Raw genomic sequence first — 24987 nt, 5'->3', positions numbered from 1 at the left:
ATAGCGATCGCTTCCACACACATCCAAGCGGTCCATTTCATTCAGGACTAGGGTTGTCTCGATCCGTTATTTGGCTCGGATGGACTGCCGATATGCGCAAAAAAATGCGCATCGGTATCGGGTCGGCCGACACGGAAATATTCCGATCCAGACCCCTGATCCAGTTTTTTTTGTGAATTCCAGTCCGGGTTTCCCAGCGCACCGATTTACATAATCCATTCCAGTTTTTTGCTTTGGTTTCCCTAAAATCCGGTCCGCATTTTACGGCACACCTTCAGCACACAGGCATTACCATCTCCCAATTTACCTCCGTGGCATCTCCTACATTATGACTGCAATGCAAATTTAAAGTTAACCGGTAAAAATGTCAGCTGTCACCTGAGCATCTTGAAATGCTTGTCTTTGTCCAAAAAAAAAATCTCCCCATCATGCTGGGACTGCATCCAGGGCAAACAGCTGAAGGGACTGTGAAGAATAGATGGAGATGGAGCAACAAAGTGTGGAGAAGATTGGAGAGTAGAAGCCATTTTTGGTTTAAAATGGTATTATTTGCACTGATTTTTTAAAAGCCTTGGTACAGTTGTTCAAGAGCAGAGAACTGATGCTGAGTTAACAGTTTATTTTCCACTGAGGTTGTTTCTGTGTTTTGCGTTTTTGAGACAGTTTACAATATTATTTGCACGTTTTACTGACTGAATATGCCATTTCTGTTTGTTATTTATAATGTTTTGTGTTTATCACTGAATAAAAAGGTCAGCTTCTTGTTACCAACCATTGTGTGTTATTCAAACTCGCCTAATTCAGCTGGGTAGTTGTTATCAAGAGTACTAAAACAGTTTTCAACATGAGTCTGACAACTACTTAAGGAGGCTAAATAACTTTAATATGTGCTCAGATTGGCCGGTATTGGTATCAGCCAGTATCAGTATCGGATCGGAAGTGCAAAAATCTGGATCGGGACATCCCTATTCAGGAGCATAAAATAACCGCGTGTATTATGAAATAAACATGCTTTTTTTGTGTCACAGGCACTGTAAATGTGATTTTTATGATCTTCATGTGATGTAAAGCACTTTGAATTGCCTTGTGTTGAATTGTGCTATATAAATAAAATTTGCCTTGCATGGTTTCAGGCTGGCTATAAAAAAAAAACAAAAAAAAAACAGTATGGACAAAAACAGTACGACACCAATTGGCTGCATATGAATGACAAGAACATAGCATATTAAGGAGAAGGATGCCACTTGACATGATTTAATTTGAATTAGAGATTTTTGGTCATTGAAATCTTTCAGTGAACAGTATTTCTACACAGAAAACCTCATATTAAAACACGGAGACCTGCGGCTTATAACTTAGTGCAATTTTTTTTTCTCAAATTTTGGATAGTGAAGCTCTAGGTGCGCTCTGTAGTGCCGAATTTACGGTAATCAGGGCATCGATAGTGAAAGCTGACGGCAACCCAGCTCACTCCCAACCCTGTACATGCCAACATCCTTAAGTTTCCTGATATTACAACCATTCATCCATCCATGGGATCCGGTGCTATTAGCAAGTGTACCTTGACGTTGGCTTCCTGCATATTGATGATGCGGTTCAAGTCGCCCTCAGCGGCCTCGTTGTCGCGAGTCAACAGGTGAAAGGTGGCGCGCAGGAGCAGCGCCTCAGCCATGTAGCGGCCCTCTGAGTCCACCTCCTTAGTGCATTCGCTGATGATTTTATCGTAGTTCTCCTCATCCATATAGTGCTTGGCTTTCAGGTAGCCCGAACTCAGGTGGTGACTGTTGGGAGAAATGTTTTTGTAACAAGTATGAGCCGTGTTGTTAAGAGCACCACTGAGGTGACAAAATAGTGGGCATATCAGGAAGATCCTGTTCGGCTACTGGATGGCAGCGGCAATGAATAATCACAATTTTTTTTTGATTGAATGAAAAGTTTATTAAAGAAATGTGATACAGAGACATATTTCCGAAATCTGACTGTGTACACAATTTAAAGTTGATCAACGGAGAGAGAGGGAAAAAAAACTTTGCTTTCCCCACCCCGACGTTCGTAAGTGACAAACAGCATGAACGAATGCCTTCAGTTTTATGGAGATACAAGGTGGGTGTCCATTAGCGCTGCTTGAATCATCACAAGTTGAATGGGTATTTGAAGTGCTTGACTTGAGTCGTGGGGAGAGAAAAACGGGCTGCAGAGCCTCCTACGAGACCCTGTCTTGTGTTGAAGACAAGGAAAAAGGATCGTCAGGCTCCTGGCTCAAGTTCTAGCTCGCCATCCGTATGTTGCAGTGGTCCCAAGGCAGGGTAGGACCACCTGGCCTGCATGAACCAACCAACCCAGTTACAAAAAAGCAATACTATTCACATATTAGCATTAGCATGTTAGCATTAGCATTTTAGCATTATCATGCTAACATTGAAATACACAATAACAAAGCACCAAGACATGAAAATGCAATAGTATTCACTTGTTAGCATTAGCATGCTAACATAACAAAATACAATAATAAAGCACCAACAGACAAAAATCGCATGAACCCATAAGGTAGTGTAAGTTAGCATGGTGGCTAATCCGCTAACAACGGATGGAAAAAATTCAGACTCACCAGTTCACTTGGATGTAGTTGAGCACACGCACACTAAACAGTGGCCTATACTACGAACGGAGTTCAACATCCCCAGAAGTAATCCAGCCTTTACCAGCGGGTAACCGGAGTTGACAAAACCTGGTTGTCCAGTTTGTGGTCAATCGGTGCTACGACGCTGATTATGAGGTTGATTAGTCGAACCTGTGTCAACCCAGTCAGAGTTACTGCGCGTTCACATAAAAGGGGGCGGAGACCAGAGTCAAAGACTACTAGTAACGATGGCACGGGCACCTTACTTCACGGAGGAGGAATGCGCGATAATCATGCGGAGTTATGAGGAATTAAAATCCACCCTCACCGCGAAATCCAACACCGCTTCGGCGAGTAGAGCGCAACGGGTCTGTTGGCAACGAATTTACAGATCGTGTGATTTGTGAATGCGTCAATATGCCAGTTTACTTATGTCCATGAAAAGAAATAAAGCCTGCAGTCAGGACAATAAAATAAGATTTGGTACGTAAACTGTAAGAAATAATTTATCGCGCATCACCACATGAAGCAGGATGATAGTATGTTTAGTCCCATTGACTGTATGAATATGTATGTCCTTTTTATTTTAGTTTGGGTCTAGAAAAATGCAGCCCGACCCGGCCCGATCAATTAATTTGATTTGCAAGCCCGAGCCTGCGGGGATGCCATGCGTTGTTGCGTAAACTAAAGCCTGTCTTTTGTAACGAATTTTCACAGTTAAACAAGACTGTAAGATGCATACAGGACTGTCTCAGATAATTAGAATATTGTGATAAAGTTCTTTACTTTCTGTAATGCAATTAAAAAAACAAAAATGTCATACATTCTGGATTCATTACACATCAACTGAACTATTTCAAGCCTTTTATTATTTTAATATTGCTGAATTTGGCTTACAGCTTAAGAAACCTCAAAAATCTTATATCAAAAAATTAGAATACTTCCTCAGACCAAGTAAAAAAATAATTTTATAACAGCAAAACTAAATCAAACATTTGAAAATGTCCATTGATGCACTCAGTACTTGGTTGGGAATCCTTTTGCACGGATTACTGCATCAATCCGGCGTGGCATGGAGGCAATCAGCCTGTGGCATTGCTGAGGTGTTATTGATGCCCAGGATGCTTCGATAGCGGCCTTCAGCTCATTTGTATTTGTAGGTATGCTGTCTTTCATCTTCTTCTTAACTATACCCCACAAATTCTCGATGGGGTTCAGGTCAGGGGAATTAGCAGGCCAATCAAGGACAGTGATGCCATGGTCAGTGCACCAGTTACTGGTGGTTTTGGCACTGTGGGCAGGTGCCAGATCATGCTGGAAAATGAAATCCTCATCTCCATAGAGCTTTTCAGCAGATGGAAGCATGTAGTGCTCTAAAATCTCTTGGTACACAGTTGCATTTACTCTGGACTTGATGAAACACAGTGGACCAACACCAGCAGCTGACATGGCTCCCCAAACCATTGCTGACTGTGGGAACTTCACACTGGATTTCAAGCAACTTGGATTTTGCTCCTCTCCAGCCTTTCTCCAGACTCTGGCGCCTTGACTTCCAAATGAAATGCAAAACTTGCTTTCGTCTGAAAAGAGGACTTTGGACCACTCTGCAACTGTCCAGTGCTTCTTCTCCATAGCCCAAGTCAGACGCTTCTTCCGTTGTCTTGAGTTCAGAAGTGGCTTGACCATGGGAATACGGCTATTGTAGCCCATTTCCCGGACACGTCTGTGAACTGTGGCTTTTGATACCTGGACTCCAGCTTCAGCCCACTGTCTTTGAAGCTCCCCCAAATTCTGGAAGCGGCTCTTCTTCACAACTTTGTTAAGGCTGCGGTCATCTCTCTTGGTTGTGCAGCGTTTCCGGCCACATTTTTCCCTTCCAACAGACTTTTTGTGGATATGCTTTGAAACTGCACTCTGTGAACAGCCTGCTCTTTGAGAAATTTCTTTTTGTGTCTTACCCTCCTGATGGAGGGTATCAATGATGGTCCTCTGGACAGCAGTCAGATCAGCAGTCTTCCCCATACTTGTGATTTAGTTTACTGAACCAAGCTGAGTGTTTTTAAGGCTCAAGAAACCCTCGCAGGTGTTTCGAGTTAATTAGATGATTCAGGTGATTAGTTGAATAGCCTACTTGTATACTTTTTCATGATATTCTAATATTTTGAGATAGGATTTTTTAGTTTTCTTAAGCTGTAAGCCAAAATCAGCAATATTAAAATAATAAAAGGCTTGAAATAGTTCAGTTGATGTGTAATGAATCCAGAATGTATGACATTTTTGTTTTTTTAATTGCATTACAGAAAGTAAAGAACTTTATCACAATATTCTAATTATCTGAGACAGTCCTGTATACAATAAACATTTACATCTGTTATATTTGTGCGTCTGTCCTGTCAGTGGATTTGACATTTTAATCTCTTCGAGTTGGCAGAAAAAACGCAAGTTTTCTCAATGTTTAAATAGTCTACATATTTCTATGATTATTATAAATGCATTTACACAACGAAATAACACTGGAAAAATTCGTGAAATATATTTCTTGTATGAGAGCAAAGCTCCGCATTCGTTTACATTCAGCGATTTCAACAATCAATTTGAACCGTTTCCATACCCCACTCCAAATCGCACCGCATACAGTGTTCTTACATAGATATTCAGCATCACCGATGGAATGCATATATTGTCCCTGGCGAAAGAGCGCACGGACAGGCACACAATCTGCGCGGTTGTGAGGGCCTGACTTCGGCGGGTTACATTAGTTATGTCCGACTCGATCAGCTGGCACAGGTAACGTAGTCCCTCAGCTGAAAATCTATATCTTTCGTGGAGTACATCGTCCGGGTACGCCAGCGGATTCTGGCGGTCCCGAAATACCCGTGCCCTCCGGAGAGAGCCCCTCACAATCCGCGCGCCAATGTCGTATGGGTCGTCCAAGTACACTGTCATTGTCAGGAGGACACGTCCGCGGAAGAGTGCTGTTTAAATAGAGCGTGGTTAATTGGAATCCTGATGTTAAGCAAGATCTAACTCTGACACGACCAGGTTTGGCGTGTGGCTTGTGTTGCCATGGCAACACTTCTCCGTTCCAACATATCCACCTTTCGTAGTCTCGCATAGCCGCGAACTTACGTCGCACGTGATAAAGTTACTCTCAAAGTTACCCTGCTAAGCCAGAAAACCGGCTTCGTAGTATAGGCCACAGGTCTCCAAAACAATTAAAAAGGTCTGTGGCCTATACTGCGAACGGAGTTCAACCTGCCCAGAAGTAATCCTGCTTACCAGCGGGTAACCGGAGTTGACAAAATCTGGTTATCTAGTTTGTGGTCAATCGGTGCTACGACGCCGATTATGAGGTTGATTAGTCGAACCTATGTCAACCCAGTCAGAGTTACTTCGCGTTCACATAAAAGGGGGCGGAGACCAGAGTCAAACACTACTTGTGACGATGGCACTGGCACCTTACGTCACGGAGGAGGAATGCGCGATAATCATGCGGAGTTATGAGGGATTAAAATCCACCCTCACTGCGAAATCCGACACCGCTTCAGCGAGTAGAGCGCGACTCATGGTCTGTTGACAGCGAATTACAGATCGCGTGATTTGTGAATGCGTCAATATGCCAGTTTACTCATGTCCATGAAAAGAAATAAAGCCTGCTGTCAGGACAGTAAAATAAGATTTGGTACGTTAACTGTAAGAAATAATTTATTGTGCATTACCACATGAAGGAGGATGATTGTATGTTTAGTCCCATTGACTGTATGAATATGTATGTCCTTTGAACATCTTCAGAGCAGAGGTTAGATCGGACTTAAAAAAATCCAGCCCGACCCGATCCGTGCCGGTCAATTAACTTGATTTGCAGGCCCAAGCCCTAAACCCTCCCGCAATTTCATGTTATATTTGCGAGGTCTTATGAGAAGAAGGAAATGCTGTAATGCGATGCGTGGTTGCGATTTGTGTGATCACTAGAGGTGGGAATCTTTGGGCAACTAACGATTTGATTACGATTACGGGACTCCGATTTAAATCGATTATTGATGCCCCTCCCCACATTCTTTTTTTAAAAATGTTTTGTGTATTTATTTCAAAAATTGAACAAAAATCCTCTCAGGCTTGAATAAAAAAAGGACTATTTCAGTATCAAGTTAACAGTTCAAAACAGTAAATAAAATACTCAAGTCCCCATTCTGTGTCAGCAGCTTTAAAGGCCAAATGTGAACTAAGGTTGGCCAACCATGTTTTTGAATAATATCAATGGCTAAACAATCATAAGCATATTTTCATTATTTTTTTTAACGCAACCCTTCCAGATTCTTTGTTTAACCCATAGCAACGCCCTTGACAACGAAAATGCTTTTCTTCGGCAATCTTCGGAAATTACGTCACACCTAGACATGCCAGGGAAGTCCACCATAGAAAAGTATTGTTTGTTGCATTGCTTCTCGGTAAGATGCCACGGCGGTGTGTGGTGATGTTTTGTTTTCACTCAAACGAAAAGTTGTATGAGTGGCCAAAGGATAGCAGGGCACGTAAATGGACATCTTTCGTTCGCACGAAGCGAATGAATTTCATGCCATCATCGAGTAGTGTTCTCTGCTGCAAACACTTGGAAGATGCCTGCTTCCTTAACCGGTCTCCCTTTGATCAAGGATTTGCCAAAAAGTGTGATTTTTGGATAGATGACTGATGACTTTGTCAAAGCAGAGCTGCCAACTGTTGTGGAATGAACAGTATAAGCTAGCGACGTTAGCCGAGGCTATCCCCGATCATAGCTGTTGTTGCGTTCGCTAGGTTAAGCGTGTTTAAATTGTGCGTCATCTACGATCTTGTCCAAAAAGGGTTAATCCACTGTCAATCGGGAAAGGGGTGTGGATGTGCACTCAAGCGGGTCGGTGTCGCGGTAATTCACGGTCACGTTGCAGTAAGAGACATACACCGCTGGTGAGTTTGTTTATTTTTTTATATATCTGTATTTGTATTATGTATATCCACCTTCATGCTTCAAGCATTGCATTACATTTGTACGGTTCCGCCGTTTCTTTCACGGTGATCGTTTTGAAGCCTTCTAGTTTATGGCATGCTTCGCGAGAGCCGCTGACAGGTGACAAGTGTTGCTTTTAATGTCTGGCAGCGAATCAGCGAGCGCCCAGGCCACGCAGTGAATCATGGGAAATGTAGTCTCGGGACAACACTGAAGTGGTGCTATGTAATCTGTTCGCTTGTGTGAAAAAACTACGTTTCCGCACGCCATTAGACGCCACTTTGTTTTCTTATTGTTCCCACAATAAAGTGGCGACTGTGATATAGTGGATTTTATTTAGTTGTAATATGGGAGTTCACCAGTAGAGTGTACGCATGTCATTTAGATGTGTTTTTGTATTCTTTCCCCCCAACGTTTTTATATTATTATTTTATATGCACGAGAGCTGCCGGATCTGCCAAAATGAACTTGAAGTCTGATTATTATTTTTTTAACAATGTCATCAGATAGACAAAAACATAAAATTATGAGCAAATATCTGCATCTTCAAATAAGGAAAATAATAGCAGCCTATATCTTACCAATGTTGTAATCTCGATGGGTCTTGTATCCATTCCATGTCAGGAAGTCTAGGCACATTGTTTGTATCATGATTAGCGTCTGGCTAATAACATGAAATTCCAATCTCCTCTTCTTCCTCCAACTCTTCAAAAACTTGGATCTCCTCCCTTGCCCTTGATCTATCGCTTATATCGCTGTTTGAATCATTGTTTGAAGGGCTTTGTATGGCGGCCGTATCTATGGAGGTGCCATCGCGTTCCCGGTGTGACGTATCACTTCCGGGTTCGTCCCCTTTCAGGTTCGAACTTCGGAAACGCGATTATTTTGTCAAATATACAACATATAAATTATTTTTTCATGCTTAATTTGTTGGACAATGTTTAATTACTTTACTTGTGACCCTATTTGGCATGTGAAGAAATTACTTCACATTAATGCTTTAAACTACATTCAATTACGGTAATTTAATTTTGTGAATCAACTGTTAAAGTTGTTAAAATTGCGCCCGTTATTCCATAATTTCCCTCATGTCTACTTTCGACATGTGAAAGTTTTAAAACCGTTTCATCATTTAAAGATAGATTCAAGTCAAGATTTTGCCGATTTAGGGGTATTTTAAATAAAAAGTAATTAGGTTCTCTACAACAGAGCCTTCTAGTGAAGTCTGCTTTAAGATGGCGCCTGTTTACTAGTGTGGGAAAGTCTGTCATTTCAAATCTAGTCTAAATATATGTGATCTCTACCATAGCCGTATGTTTGCAGCAACTAGCAACTTGACACTGTTTGTAGCGGCTGACGGCCGCAGCCAGGTATTATTGTTTTTTTTAGTGATGGCCAAATGAAGCCTCATGAAGCAATGGAGCTTTGCAGCCAATTGGTTTGCACATGTAGCAAAGCTTCATGGTGCTTCATTTACTCTATGGCGCCATCAAGTGGTCTAGAAGCCCAAGAGGTCAACATTGTTAAGAATTCAATGGTTATTTGATTATGACAAAGATATGAATGTGCTTATGTTAGTAATTCAGTGTGTGAACAAAATACAACAAGTGGTAAGGCTAATTTGTTATTCATTTTCGTTGAGAAATAATAGCTTTTCCACAGGCTTTCAACGGTTTCTTTTTTTGGACAATATTTCACCAGCTTTAGAAAATATTCTTTCACAAGGCACAGATGAAGCTGGGGTGCAGAGAAATGTGAGTGCCAGTTTATATAAATTTGGGTGGGTATTCTTTATGCCTCCCAGTACACTAATGGATTTTTCATTCTGTTGATGTTTGGTTCAGATTGGTACACACACACACTCACATTTATATTAAAGTAGTTTTCCTTATTGAAAGCAATCAAATCAAAATGTTCCCATACAGGGGATGATCGCTTTTTTACGTGCAGGTTCCATCGCAAGCAAAGGACAAGGCTCGAAAAAAGCTTGCACTGGTTGCGCTGTTGCGCATAGATGGAACAAGTACAGGAGCCCGAAATCCACAAAATGTGAAATAACAGGCGGTCGCCATTGCATTTTGCGACCAATTTTTACTTAGTCTGTACCGTTTTTGCAATGCGCGCCAAACGTCGGATCACTTCCGAAGCGCTCACAAGATTCAGCCGGCCGGGGAGGCTTCCCACGTCATCATTTCCAGGTTTTGCCGAAATGACGCGCGCCTCGCTGCAAGCTTCGTGGAAACGCCCCTCCCATTACTCGACACAAGCCTCGGAACCTCGGCCCATTTCGTCCCATCACTAGGTTTTTTTACCTAGCGGCATTAGCTGCACATGATATTTACTCTCGGTCCATTCCTCGTTGCGTCCCGAAGACCGCGCTGAGGTGCTGCGTTGTCAAACGCAAATAGTGGGAGGATGCTGCTCTTGTCCCCAAGAATGCCGTCTAATAATTCATAAAAGTGAATGAGTGACTATATAATATATATATGTATTAGGGTGACCATATTTTGATTTCCAAAAAGAGGACACTCAGCCCGGCCTCAAGATACTTGAATTGTACTCGAAGTTCACTCAAAGACGCCTATATCACTTTAATATATTTAAAGTGTGCCCCCTCACTCTGGATGGAAAAATGCATTTTGAAAAAAAATAAATAAATAATGACAAATATATATATATATATATATATATATGGACTGTCTCAGGAAATTAGAATATTGTGTATTCCAATTTTATGAGCCAGTCCTGTATGTTGGTGCTATCGTCAACTGGATGTACAGTATATATATATATATATATATATATATATATATATATATATATATATATATATATATATATATATATATATATATATATATATATACTGGACTGTCTCAGAAAATTAGAATACACAATATTCTAATTTTCTGAGACAGTCCTGTATATTGTTCTATGTAAAGGACGTCAGCCAAGGTCGGCCCCCCACATTTTTACCACGCCAAATCTGGTCCCCTTTGCAAAAAGTTTGGACACCCCTGCTTTAAATGGTGGATTAATGTACAGGACTGTCTCAGAAAATTAGAATATTGTGTATTCTAATTTTCTGAGACAGTCCAGTATATATATATATTAGGAGTGGGAACCTCAGGGCACCTCACGATACGATACGATTCGCGATACAAGGCTCACGATAACGATTATATCACGATACAGCGATTATCTATATATTGGTCAGAAATTGGATACATGACATTCTACGATACAACTGTTGAAACGAAAAAAGAAAAAAAAAAGTATTTAAAAATAGAAAAAATACTGTTTAAGTCATTTATTAAACAGTGACACCTTTTCTGTGTAACATTGCTGTAAAATATAAATCTACTGCAAATTGTGCCCCTGCACATATAGAGGAAACCAACCACGACCACTGATATCGCTTGGAAAGATCATGAAGAATGGCACCCTTAATTTCTTTAAAGTTTTAAATCTTTAAATAAATAAATAAATAAATTAAAAGTGCCGTAGGTGTCAGCAGTTGAGCTTGGAGTGGGGCAATGATAAAATTGTTGGGTCTTTTCTTCGTATATGACCTTGGTTGCTTGGTTTGAGCACTTCCGCTATCTGCTTCAGCATTTAAGATGTCAGACTTGCTCAGTCAGTCTTCCTCACCTTAAAAACAACAAAATATTAAATATTAGCTACTTCATAGTGTTTGAGTTGAAATCCTGATTTTTTTTGTGTTGGAAGTATTGAATTTAAAAAAATATGAATTGAATGTATAGAAATGAAAAATTAAATAATTACCTATTTTTAATATGTAGGCTACATCAATAATTACCTATTTTTAATATGTAGGCTACATTAATTATCATGCACATCACTTTATATATCTTGGAACCTATTCAAACCATTTTTATAGCTTATTGTATCAAAATGACAGTAATAACAGTGTAGTAAACTAGATGGAAATTGGTTCTCAAATAAATCGGTAAATTCATGTGGGCTTGTTTGATATTCATTTTCATCCAGTTTAGGGTCCTGGTTTATTTTATATCATTCAACACCAAATGTCATCAAAATAATACATGTAAATTAAAAAGTCAATTACATTGCAAAACTTTCTCACCTCAAGTGATGAAAGCGAAGCTCACAAACTCCGGTGTCTACCACGTCACCAGCTCCCAGTGAAACTTATTTTTCTTAGACAATTCTTGCATACAGCAAAGTCCTTGTTCACCTTACTTCCTTTCTTGTTGGTGTAAAATCTAAAGTGTGTCCCCATGTGTGATTTGTAGCAATATTTTTCTCATTTTTTCCTCCACCGTTCTCACGGAGCTTTTTTTATTTTTTCAACCCACTTGGAGCTTCTTCTCTAGACAACTTGTGCGCACTTTACCCTCACCGCCACTCCCGAGCGCCCCTAGTGGACCGCCAAGGAATTGCTCAACAAGCATTGAGCAGTTTACAGCATCCATACTCCATTGTATGGCCAATATGTTAAATAAAAGTATCGATTCTTGGCGGGAGCATATCGATAACCCATCGGGTTGCAAAATATCGCGATATATCGCTGTATCGAGATATTGTCACACTCTTAATATATATATATATATATATATATATATATATATATATATATATATATATATATATATATATATATATATATATATATATATATATATATTTATATACATATATATATACTGTACATCCAGTTGACGATAGCACCAACATACAGGACTGGCTCATAAAATTGGAATACACAATATTCTAATTTCCTGAGACAGTCCAGTATATATGGCGGAAAACACTCAGGTGACTTGAAGTTCCGCTCTGAGACCCCCAATTTAGCCAACTTTCAAAATTGTCCGATATGCATGTGTAATACATCATTGGAAAGCTTAAAATCTCAATTTTCTGAGAGAAAAAAAAATTGAGCAGGAGGGCATTTTTTTAAAAAATATATTTTTTAAACAGCAAAACCCTATCTGGAGGTGAGAGCACGCGAGAACAGGATTACAGACGCCATGACTTTGACAAGATATTATTGCGTACCTACTTTGTTTCGATCCAAAAACTGCATGTAGCATGTATCACTGAGTGTCAAGACACAGCTGTGAATGGCCAAAGCTGGATTTTTGAGGGATTTTATGGGTGAAACATGGTGATATAACAAGGGTCGCGATGCAGAAATCGCAGACATCAAGGAGTGGTCGAGATTTTCATTTTCATATATTTACCCTTTTAAACGTTTTTTTTCAACTTTTTAATGTTTGGATCAATTATTTATCATCTAACATATCGGAGAAAATGCGACAATAACAAAAAAAATACAATTAAGCGATAGTTATGAGGTAGATATCCATGACTTTTTTACAGACGCCATTTTTTTCATTGTGACAATTTGTTTAAAAGTTAAAATATGTGAGTGAATAATTTTTTAAACTCGTTTTCTTTTTTTAAACGAAATATGAGACATCAATGAATGATTCAAAGCTAAAAACGACAGACATTTTGAATAATAAATATAATCACCTTTGTTTTATGGCTGGGTTGAAACAAAAGCGGTTGCGCGACGTCTGTAAATGGGGGTTTTCAGGGTAAAACGGACAAATAAAAATAGTTTGGGGGCTTAATGTCCCATGAATCTGCTATGGCGGCATATAGACATATTGTTCTATCAAGCACAACAGTTGTTTTAGCTTAAAATACAACAGTTTCTTTTAAAGAGGAGTGCAAGAGCAGACACTGCTTTTTTAGTCTTGTCTGTGTTTTACGCCATATGTAAAATAAAATTCAGACCCATGGAAATGTAGTCCAGTCAAAGAACATACACACAGTAGGCTATGTGCCAACTAAACATTTTATAAATTACTATAGCGACAATTGTCCTTGACAAATTGTTATTCCCATTCAATTGATATTCCCATTCAATGTTCTAGATTGCACTCAAACAATAACCCAAAAAAACTGACAAACTATTCAACCAGCATTTACCCAAACGTAGCAGTTCAAAACTACATTTCCCATAATGCCTAGCGTGGTTTAGCTTACTCATAGTTAGCTGAGGCAAAAATCAAACTTTGCTATAAAAGTTTAAAATCATCGTCAGTGCAACGATGCGACACCAAACGGGATTTTACAGTCTAAGCTCCAACAGAAGTCAACAGTTGCCATTAAATACGTATTTATCGTAAAAAAAACTTAACAACTGGGCAGCCGTTGTGGCCAAATCGTCAACCCAGTAGATGGCGGTAATGCCTCATGATAGAGGTAAACTGCCAACAAAAACAAGAACTACTCCTTCCCTCCCTTCTAGTAGGAGCCATGTCAACAGCTGCTGCTACCCAGCGGCCGGAGGGATTCTCTTCAAATTGGTCCTGTGAAAAATCATAAAAAACGGACATTTTTATGAATTTATAAAAGCCGCCCGGACCACGAGGATACTACGGGAAAGTAGGACTTGACCGGGCAAAAGAGGACATTTGGTCACCCTAATATATATATATATATACAGGACTGTCTCATAAAATTAGAATACACAATATTCTAATTTTCTGAGACAGTCCAGTATATATACATTCACCATACGGTACATAAGGACTGTATTTGTTTATTATAACAATAAATCAACAAGATGGCATTAACAGTATTAACATTCTGTTAAAGCGATCCATGGATAGAAAGACTTGTAGTTCTGAAAAGAAAAATGTGAGTACAATTTATAGAAATGTTATATTAAAACCCCTCTTAATGTTTTCGTTTTAATAAAATTTGTAAAATTCTCAAACAAAAAAATAAACTAGTAACTCGCCATTGTTGATGTCAATAATTACACAATGCTCATGGTGCTGAAACCCTTAAAATCAGTCGCACCCAAGCGCCAACAGAGGGCGACTGATTTTAAGGGTTTCAACACCTAACCCTAACCCTAAACACAAGTAACAAATGGACATGACACTGTGCTGTCATTTGAATCTGTCTGAGCGGGGCATGTGCGTCAAATGCGTCAAATATTTTACCGTGATTAATTGAAAAAATGAATTACTGCCCGTTAACGTGATAACTTTGACAGCCCTAAAATATATTTCCTGTATGAGAGCGAAGCTCCACATTCGTTTACATTCAGCGAAGCAGACAGGTTTCTGAATAGCATTTTCAACAATCAACTTCAAGCCTTTCCATACCCCACTCGGAATCGCACGGCATACGTGCAGTGTTCTTACTCAGATATTCAGGATCACCGATGGAATACATACAGTGGGGCAAATAAGTATTTAGTCAACCACCAATTGTGCAAGTTCTCCTACTTGAAAATATTAGACAGGCCTGTAATTGTCAACATGGGTAAACCTCAACCACGAGGGACAGAATGTGGGGAAAAAAAAACAGAAAATCACATTGTTTGATTTTTTAAAATAATTTATTTGCAAATCATGGTGGACAATAAATATTTGGTCAATACCAAAAGTTCATCTCAATACTTTGTTATTTACCCTTTGTTGGCAATAACAGAGGCCAAACGTTTTCTGTAACTCTTCAAAAGCTTTTCACACACTGTTGCTAGTATTTTGGCCCATTCCTCCATGCAGATCTCTTCTAGAGTAGTGATGTTTTGGGGCTGTCGTTGGGCAACACGGACTTTCAACTCCCTCCACAGATTTTCTATCGGGTTGAGATCTGGAGACTGGCTAGGCCACTCCAGGACCTTGAAATAATTCTTACGAAGCCACTCCTTTGTTATCCTGGCTGTGTGTTTGGGATCATTTGTCATGCTGAAAGACCCAGCCACGTCTCATCTTCAATGCACTTGCTGATGGAAGGAGATTTTCACTCAAAATCTCGCGATACATGGCCCCATTCATTCTTCCTTTACACAGATCAGTCGTCCTGGTCCCTTTGCAGAAAAACAGCCTCAAAGCATGATGTTTCCACCCCCATGCTTCACAGTGGGTATGGTGTTCTTCGGATGCAATTCAGTATTCTTTCTCCTCCAAACACGAGAACCCGTGTTTCTACCAAAAAGTTCTATTTTGGTTTCATCTGACCATAACACATTCTACCAGTCCTCTTCTGGATCATCTAAATGCTCTCTAGCGAACCGCAGACGGGCCTGGACGTCTACTGGCTTCAGCAGGGGGACACATCTGGCAGTGCAGGATTTTAGTCCCTGGCGGCGCATTGTGTTACTGATAGTAGCCTTTGTTACTGTTGTCCCAGCTCTCTGTATGTCATTCGCTAGGTTCCCCCGTGTGGTTCTGGGATTTTTGCTCACAGTTCTTGTTATCATTTTGACGCCACGGGGTGAGATCTTGCATGGAGCCCCAGATGGAGGGAGATTATCAGTGGTCTTGTATGTCTTCCATTTTCTAATAACTGCTCCCACAGTTGATTTCTTAACACCAAGCGTTTTACCTATTGCAGATTCAGTCTTCCCAGCTTGCTGCAGGTCTACAATTTTGTTTCTGGTGTCCTTCGACAGCTCTTTGGTCTTGGCCACAGTGGAGTTTGGAGTGTGACTGACTGAGGTTAGACTAGAAAAAAGACCTCTTTGGCAGCCAGAAATCTTGCTTGTTTGTAGGTGACCATATACTTATTTTCCACTCTAATTTGCAAATAAATTCTTTAAAAATCAAACATTGTGATTTACTTGTTTATTTTTTCCATATTCTGTCTCTCATGGTTGAGGTTTACCCATGTTGACAATTACAGGCCTCTAATCTTTTCAAGTAGGAGAACTTGCACAATTGGTGGTTGACTAAATACTTATTTGCCCCACTGTATATAAAACTAGATGCGAAATGACAGACTCGGCGGCATTAGCATATTTACAGTGCCTTGCAAAAGTATTCGGCCCCCTTGAATCTTGCAACCTTTCGCCACATTTCAGGCTTCAAACATAAAGATATGAAATTTAATTTTTTTGTCAAGAATCAACAACAAGTAGGACACAATTGTGAAGTGGAACAACATTTATTGGATAATTCAAACTTTTTTAACAAATAAAAAACTGAAAAGTGGGGCGTGCAATATTATTCGGCCCCTTTACTTTCAGTGCAGCAAACTCACTCCAGAAGTTCAGTGACGATCTCTGAATGATCCAATGTTGTCCTAAATGACCGATGATGATAAATAGAATCCACCTGTGTGTAATCAAGTCTCCGTATAAATGCACCTGCTCTGTGATAGTCTCAGGGTTCTGTTTAAAGTGCAGAGAGCATTATGAAAACCAAGGAACACACCAGGCAGGTCCGAGATACTGTTGTGGAGAAGTTTAAAGCCGGATTTGGATACAAAAAGATTTCCCAAGCTTTAAACATCTCAAGGAGCACTGTGCAAGCCATCATATTGAAATGGAAGGAGCATCAGATCACTGCAAATCTACCAAGACCCGGCCGTCCTTCCAAACTTTCTTCTCAAACAAGGAGAAAACTGATCAGAGATGCAGCCAAGAGGCCCATGATCACTCTGGATGAACTGCAGAGATCTACAGCTGAGGTGGGAGAGTGTGTCCATAGGACAACAATCAGTCGTACACTGCACAAATCTGGCCTTTATGGAAGAGTGGCAAGAAGAAAGCCATTTCTCAAAGATATCCATAAAAAGTTTCGTTTAAAGTTTGCCACAAGCCACCTGGGAGACACACCAAACATGTGGAAGAAGGTGCTCTGGTCAGATGAAACCAAAATTGAACTTTTTGGCCACAATGCAAAACGATATGTTTGGCGTAAAAGCAACACAGCTCATCACCCTGAACACACCATCCCCACTGTCAAACATGGTGGTGGCAGCATCATGGTTTGGGCCTGCTTTTCTTCAGCAAGGACAGGGAAGATGGTTAAAATTGACGGGAAGATGGATGCAGCCAAATACAGGAACATTCTGGAAGAAAACCTGTTGATATCTGCACAAGACCTGAGACTGGGACGGAGATTTATCTTCCGACAGGACAATGATCCAAAACATAAAGCCAAATCTACAATGGAATGGTTCAAAAATAAACGTATCCAGGTGTTAGAATGGCCAAGTCAAAGTCCAGACCTGAATCCAATCGAGAATCTGTGGAAAGAGCTGAAGACTGCTGTTCACAAACACTCTCCATCCAACCTCACTGAGCTCGAGCTGTTTTGCAAGGAAGAATGGGCAAGAATGTCAGTCTCTCGATGTGCAAAACTGATAGAAACATACCCCAAGCGACTTGCAGCTGTAACTGGAGCAAAAGGTGGCGCTGCAAAGTATTAATGCAAGGGGGCCGAATAATATTGCACGCCCCACTTTTCAGTTTTTTATTTGTTAAAAAAGTTTAAATTAGGCAATAAATTTTGTTCCACTTCACGATTGTATCCCACTTGTTGTTGATTCTTGACAAAAAAATTAAAATCTTATATCTTTATGTTTGAAGCCTGAAATGAGGCGAAAGGTTGCAAGGTTCAAGGGGGCCGAATACTTTTGCAAGGCACTGTATAGAGAACTAGATGCGAAATGACAGATTTGCCGGCGTTCATAAACTTCTCTGGAAGGCTCTGTCTAAAATACTCCTAAATTGGCAAAATCTTGACTTGAATCTATCCTTAAATGATAAAGCAGTTTTAAAACTTTCACATGTCGAAAGTAGACAATAGGGAAATTATGGAATAACGGGAGCAATTTTAAAAACTAACAGTTGATTCACATCATTAAATAGTTTAAAGCTGCCAATACAGACTGGGTACTTGAGATTTTTTTTATTAATGTTTTGAACTGTTAACATGATACTTAAATAGTAATTTGTTTGATAAGCCTGAGAGAATTTTTGTACAATTTTGGAACTAATGTACGAAACATTAAAAGCATCAAATAGCTGCGGGGGGGGGGGCATCATTAATCAATTTATAATCAAATTCTTGCCTCTGAATCATAATTGAATCGTTAGGTGCCCCAAGATTCCCACCTCTATTCACCATGGTGGCAAAATGTTCTCTAGTACCTAGCTGTGACCTCGGAGGCCTCGCCCTCATTGTCCTTGTCTTCATCTTTCTTCTTGCCCATCTGCAGCGGCTGCGAGATGATGTCATCGGTGAAAGAACCAAAGTAGGATTTGATGTACTGAGGAGAAGGCATCATCCACCCTCGTTTCTAGAACCCAAAGAAAGGTTTTACTATTTGTTTTTGTAGAACAACGTGGACGTTAATATCTAAAGTACACACCTTATTTCCCATAGGGAACTTCATGCGCTCCTCGTTCAGCTCGTCCTCCGGGATAGACTGAGCGATGCTATCTGACAGAAGTAACGCAACAACCGTTAACATACCTGTCAAGTTGTACGGTTTCGGCGTAATTTGTACAAGTGAGCACTGATTTTTAAATGTGTACACCGTACGTTCAAAATCTGTACATTTTTCTTGCATTACGTGTTTTTTTTTCCCTCCGGATTTTGTCACCGTTTCGGCAGCGAGACAATGTGCGTTACTATGCGTTACTACATTGGTTGAAAGACGTGAGAAAAGTCAGAGACACGGAGAGAGTAGAGTGTTTGATGTGACACTGTAGCAAACGCGATGCTAGTCTAGATGGCTCCAATAGTTCCTGACTGTAGCCAACAGCCTACAAATCACATGCATATAGACCTACATGCGAAATGACAGACTCGGCGGTGTTAGTTCTCAGGAAGGCTTTGTTGTAGTGAACCTTCCTAGCGAACCTAAGTAACTTCTTATCTAAAATACCCCTAAATCGGCAAAATCTTGACTAGAATCTATCTTTAAATGATGAAACAGTTTTAAAACTTTCACATGTCGAAAGTAGACAGAAGGGAACTAATGCAAAAACGGGAGCAATTTTAACAACTTTTACAGTTGATTCACAACATTAAAGACTTCCAACTATAGGAAAGGTTACTGTGTTTTTTGTTTTTTGAAAAAATGAGAAAAAAAAAAAAAAGAAACGTAACACCAGTTACTTTGCCAAGTAACTAATTACTCTTACATTCAGGTAACTGAGTTACTAACAATTACTTTTTGGGAGAAGTCATTTGTAACTGTAATTAATTACTTTTGAAAAGTAAGATTAACAACATTGGTCATATAGATGAAGTCTGCAAAATGAAAAGTGACGAAAGCGGAGATTTTGTTTTCAGGGTCCCCCCAGGATTGATAAATCTAAATTCAAGACTTAAGATCTTTTATAATGCCATTTCAACTGAAAATTAATACTTTTCTTGCACCCATTATTTGGATAATATTGAATCATATTAAAAAAATAAAGCACTGAACATCAAATTTAACCTCTATTACTAAGTGTGTTTGACAAAAGAATGCACATTTATTGAAGGTACAATTAAAACACATTTAAATATAAGATCTTTCAGAATTTTTTCCCCCCAGGATAAAATGGATTTTACACTATTATTGTAAAGCAACTTCAGAAATTACATTTGCAATACAACAGGTTTCCCTTTTAAGAGGACCTAGTCAAGGTGGTAGGTAAGGGATTGTCAAGTTGGTCACCTTAACTGTAAAGTGATTGCAATTGGCAGTGAAAGTTGAAAAAACAGCCACTAAATGGCAGTAGTTTACCATTAATTACCACAAAACAAAAAAGCTACACATGACCATTAATCGTTTTTTTCTAATCACATTACAAGAAGTATACAAAACACATGTTTATCCTTTGTTAGCAATTGAAGACATTTCTTTTAATCAGATAAAGAAAATCCATACTCTTATTCAATCAAGAAAAACATTTAAATATACCAGGAGGTGTTTTAATATCACCTACATTATAATTTGCCTATCACCATGCCATGTTATTCAGATCAACGTTACCCTGCATTCTTTCCAATAATAGTTTCAACCGTGCTTGTATATCTGAGGGTGATGGTGGATCTACGACTCCGGTTTATCCATGCTAAGGCTAGTGCACCTGCCAATACCCCATTGAACATGGCTAACTCTTGAGTTAAAACTGCGAAATTCACTTTCATTCGAAAGGCAAACCGTGCAGAAATACATTATTGCATCTAACACATTTTAATTGGAGAAATTGGCAACTTACTTTGAAATGTTAAGCAGGTTCACTGCCTTTGCATGACCCATATACTGCGACCCAAAGTGTCTGGATGCGACTTGGTCGCCGATCCAATACCTCACATGCTGGTCCAACTGTTTGGACTTGGTTGTCTTGTTGAGGCTTTCGTCGAACATAACAACTCAGGCATCTGAGCAGTTCCTTGCATTATCACACAGTACTGTGCGATTGCCTGCTGTTGTGATGTTGATGCTAATAATCAGAGGTTGCGCTAGACTTTTTCGTTGTCTGTCATTTTGACTGACAGGGTCATAAAAATCCGGTCATAATCTATTTTTACCCATCACTTAAATTTTTTAAATGATAATAATGACATATTCAATTGCAGTGTTGGTCAAAAGCGGTGCGTTACTTACTCAACTCTGAATAAATTGAAGAAACTACCAGCCATGTTGTGTCTACTCTCTGCTCTGTTGATTTGTCATCCAAGACTCGGGGTGCGTTCAGGTTTGAGAATAGCGCACGTACTTCTGACTCCAAGCTGTTTGTCCCTGCTCATTCAATTAGGCTACGTTCATACTACAGGTCTTAATGCACAAATCCGATTTTTTTGTCATATCCGTTTTTTTGGCGTGCCCGTTCAGACTGCTTTTGTCCATTGAGACCATTCAAGTATTACGCATGCTCTCTAATTCGCAGTCCGACACGCGCCGGTGCGCAGAAGCATCATAACAAATGACAAGTCATCCGTCATTCCAGGGATATCATATTTTGCTTTTCAAAAGGAGGAGACAAATAACAGACATAAATAATCCCCTTTAGGCTTATATTCACAGTTTATATGGATCGATAGCATGCACGCACTGTCCGTGCATGTCACATTCGCATACGGGCAGTTTGCCCCGACTCTCCAAGACGGGCTGCAGCCAGACCCCTCTCCCGACTCTCGGCCGTGTAGGAAATGTTGAAATATAGCTCACATAGAGCAGAGAGAAAACCGATCATTCTCATGCTTATCCTCAACCCATTTTTATTTTTTTATGACTGTTGTCAAGCCCGGCCCTTCCCCAAAAGCCGTGTTCACTGCAAGCTAGGCGCTAATAACGCACAGCTGAAATCGGATTTGGGACACTGGACGGTACAGACCGCCGTGACAGTCTGGAAAAATGTGGCCCAGATCGGATTTGAACCACATACAAAAATGACCCAGATCGGATTTGAAATGGTCAACTTCTATGCGACTTGTCCCGTTCAGACCGTCAAGTTAATGCCTGACTCGAGTCGGAAAAACACGAAAAAATTGGATTCGTGCATAAAGACCTGTAGAATGAACATAGCCTTACACGATGCTCTCCAAAGCTTCCTAACGTTTCCGTGTTTGCTACACCTGGACTTCAGTTTTTTCCATCACCGTTTTAAAAAAACGGTCAACGACGGAAAATATTCGGTTAACACGACCCCTGCTAATGATGCTAACGGCGCGCACGCACGAGGTGCAGTGCATCGTAAAAATTGTACGCGTCATCTTCGTTATGGATTAAAAAAAAAAAAAAAAAAAACTTCGTCACGGATATAATTTAGGTTGCACTGAGATGTTCTTGAAAATTAAAACCACGATGAAAAAATTCCAGACTTACAACAGCTAATTTAATACTTTTCATACCTTTAATAATGGAAAACTAAATTCAATGCTTTTTTAATACTTTTAATAACCCCCAGGTACCCTGATTTTGCCCTTTTGTTGCCCAACAGAGAATGGTCCGAAAAAGAAAAAATATCCAGGAGCAGCAGTTCTGTGGGCGGAAATGCCTTGTTGATGCCAGAGGTCAGAGGAGAATGGCCAGTATGGTTCGAGCTGATAGAAAGGCAACAGTGACTCAAATAACCACCCGTTACAACCAAGGTAGGCAGAAGAGCATCTCTGAACGCACAGTACGTCGAACTTTGAGGCAGATGGGCTACAGCAGCAGAAGACCACGCCGGGTGCCACTCCTTTCAGCTAGGAACAGGAAACTGAGGCTACAATTTGCACAAGCTCATCGAAATGGGACAATAGAAGATTGGAAAAATGTCGCCTGGTCTGATGAGTCTTGAATTCTGCTGTGACATTCGGATGGTAGGGTCAGAATTTGGCGTCAACAACATGAAAGCATGGATCCATCCTGGTTTGTATCATTGTACCATTGTTCATTGATCATGTACCCATTGGTACCAATTGAGCATCGTTGAAACGCCACAGCCTATCTGAATATTGTTGCTGACCATGTCCATCCCTTTATGACCACAATGTTCCCAACTTCTGATGGCTACTTTCAGCAGGATAATGCGCCATGCCATAAAGCTGGAATCATCTCAGACTGGTTTCTTGAACATGACAATGAGTTCACTGTACTCAAATGGCCTCCAAAGTCACCAGATCTCAATCCAATAGAGCATCTTTGGGATGTGTTGGAACGGGAGATTCGCATCATGGATGTGCAGCCGACAAATCTGCACCAACTGTGTGATGCCATTATGTCAATATGGACCAAACTGTCTGAGGAATGCTTCCAGCACCTTGTTGAATCTATGCCACAAAGAATTGAGGTAGTTCTGAAGGCAAAAGGGGGTCCAACCCATTACTAGCACGGTGTACCTAATAAAGTGGCCGGTGAGTTTATATTTTTATTATATTATGTATTAGGATATATGTATATATTTTGCCCAAATGGGAGCGTCCATGATCCTAATAAATTTAATAATGATTTAAAAATATATATAATTATATTAATTATTTTATTAAATAAAAATGCACGTTGATACGACGCACATAAAGGCAACTTCCATTTTAAAAAATCGTTAGAAAGTTGTATGGACTTACAATCCGCTAGCTTGTTGTTTCTTGTTGTCTTCGAAAATTACACTTGTGTGACGGCGCTTCAAGTGTTCGTTCATAGCCGACGTGCTACTGTGGTATGCGAGTTCAGCTTAGCAAAGAGTACACAAAGTGGCACCCTCCATATTTTCCTTGAAATTATTCCATGCTCTGGTTATTCTGGTCCACTTTTTTGGCTTTATGCCGCTTTCACGTGTTACCATCTCTGCCCTTTTTGGAAATTGGCGGTGTTTTCAACTCCTCACCGGCGATTCACTTGGCTCGTTGTCGTCAGTTCGTCTGGGTTCGTCCGATTTCCTCCACAGGAAGGCGGCGGCGTGCATAAAAACGCCGAGAGGCGTCGGATGGCTCTTTATGGATACTTTTATTGACCAAAACAAAAACATGGGGCATGAAGCCACTCAACTCAACTCGCCGATCTCGCTCACTCTCTCTCGCTCGCTCGCCCACTTTCTTCCTCTTTGCTCAATCTGACAACGCCGGTCACGTTAAAATAACAGCGGGCCCCTTGGGGGTGCCAGTAACAACCGCTTGTATCGCGAGCGCCTGCCATTCTAAACTTTATCCGCATGTAATTTTTTTTAACCCGTCATTACCCGTCGATGGTATGTTTTGCCCGTCGACGCATTTACGTCATCGATGACGTCGACTAGTCGGGACAGCTCTAGTCCATTTCATTCCGGAGCATAAAATACCGCGTGTATAATGAAATAAACACGCTTTTTCGTGTCACAAGCACTTTAAAAACAAACAGTAAAAGTTTGGAATTAGAGTTGCTCCGATCCGATATTTGGATCGGATCGAACGCCGATCTATATCTATATATACATTCAACATATGGTACATAAGGACTGTATTTGTTTATTATAACAATAAATCAACAAGATGGCATTAACATTATTAAGATTCTGTTAAAGCGATCCATGGATAGAAAGACTTGTCGTTCTTAAAAGAAAAATGTTAGTACGATTTATAGAAATTTTGTATTAAAACCCCTCTTCATGTTTTCGTTTTAATTAAATTTGTAAAATTTTCAATCAAAAAATAAACTAGTAGCCCGCCATTGTTGATGTCAATAATTACTTTAGGCTCATGGGCGCTGAAGCCTATAAAATTAGTCGCACCCAAGCGCCAGCAGAGGGCGGCAAAACTCCATAAAACACAATTAACAAGTGAGCGTTTCACTGTACTATCATTTAAATCTGTCTGAGCGGCATCTGCGTTAATTGCGTCAAATATTTTAACATGATTAATTTAAAAAATTAATTAACGACCGTTAACGCGATAATTTTTATTATATAATTTTTTTTATAACTGATCCTAAAGGTAGGAGATAAAGTGCAAAGAGAACAGGCCCTAAAATAGAGCCTTGTGGCACCCCACAAGACAGAAGTTTGTGAGGAGGAACATTTCCCAATCATTACCGAGAAGGTCCTATGTTCCAAGTACAATTTAAACCACTGTAGTGCGTTACCACAGATACCTATAAATTGTTCTAAACGAGATACAAGGACTGT

General features: G+C 40.0%; 1 protein-coding gene across 5 annotated transcripts in view; it reads right to left on the bottom strand.

Annotated features, from left to right (window-relative positions):
* LOC130912987 (mitochondrial import receptor subunit TOM70-like) overlaps positions 1-24987 on the bottom strand; it is a 112114-nt gene that overhangs the window by 62512 nt on the left and 24615 nt on the right. For 4 of the 5 annotated variants that reach the window (XM_057831209.1, XM_057831206.1, XM_057831207.1 and 1 more), the window contains 4 exons: positions 18777-18847; positions 18556-18704; positions 8186-8233; positions 1562-1781 (listed from right to left, as the gene is read on the bottom strand). In XM_057831209.1, the coding sequence (XP_057687192.1) occupies positions 1562-1781; positions 8186-8233; positions 18556-18704; positions 18777-18847 (488 nt within the window). The remainder of the gene's footprint in view (positions 1-1561; positions 1782-8185; positions 8234-18555; positions 18705-18776; positions 18848-24987) is intronic. The other variant, XM_057831208.1, reaches the window with a different exon arrangement.

This window comes from Corythoichthys intestinalis, chromosome 3, assembly GCF_030265065.1.
Source record: "Corythoichthys intestinalis isolate RoL2023-P3 chromosome 3, ASM3026506v1, whole genome shotgun sequence".
NCBI lineage: Eukaryota > Metazoa > Chordata > Actinopteri > Syngnathiformes > Syngnathidae > Corythoichthys > Corythoichthys intestinalis.
The sequence above is the reverse complement of the archived record's forward strand: the minus strand, read 5'-3'. Positions and strand labels throughout refer to the sequence as shown.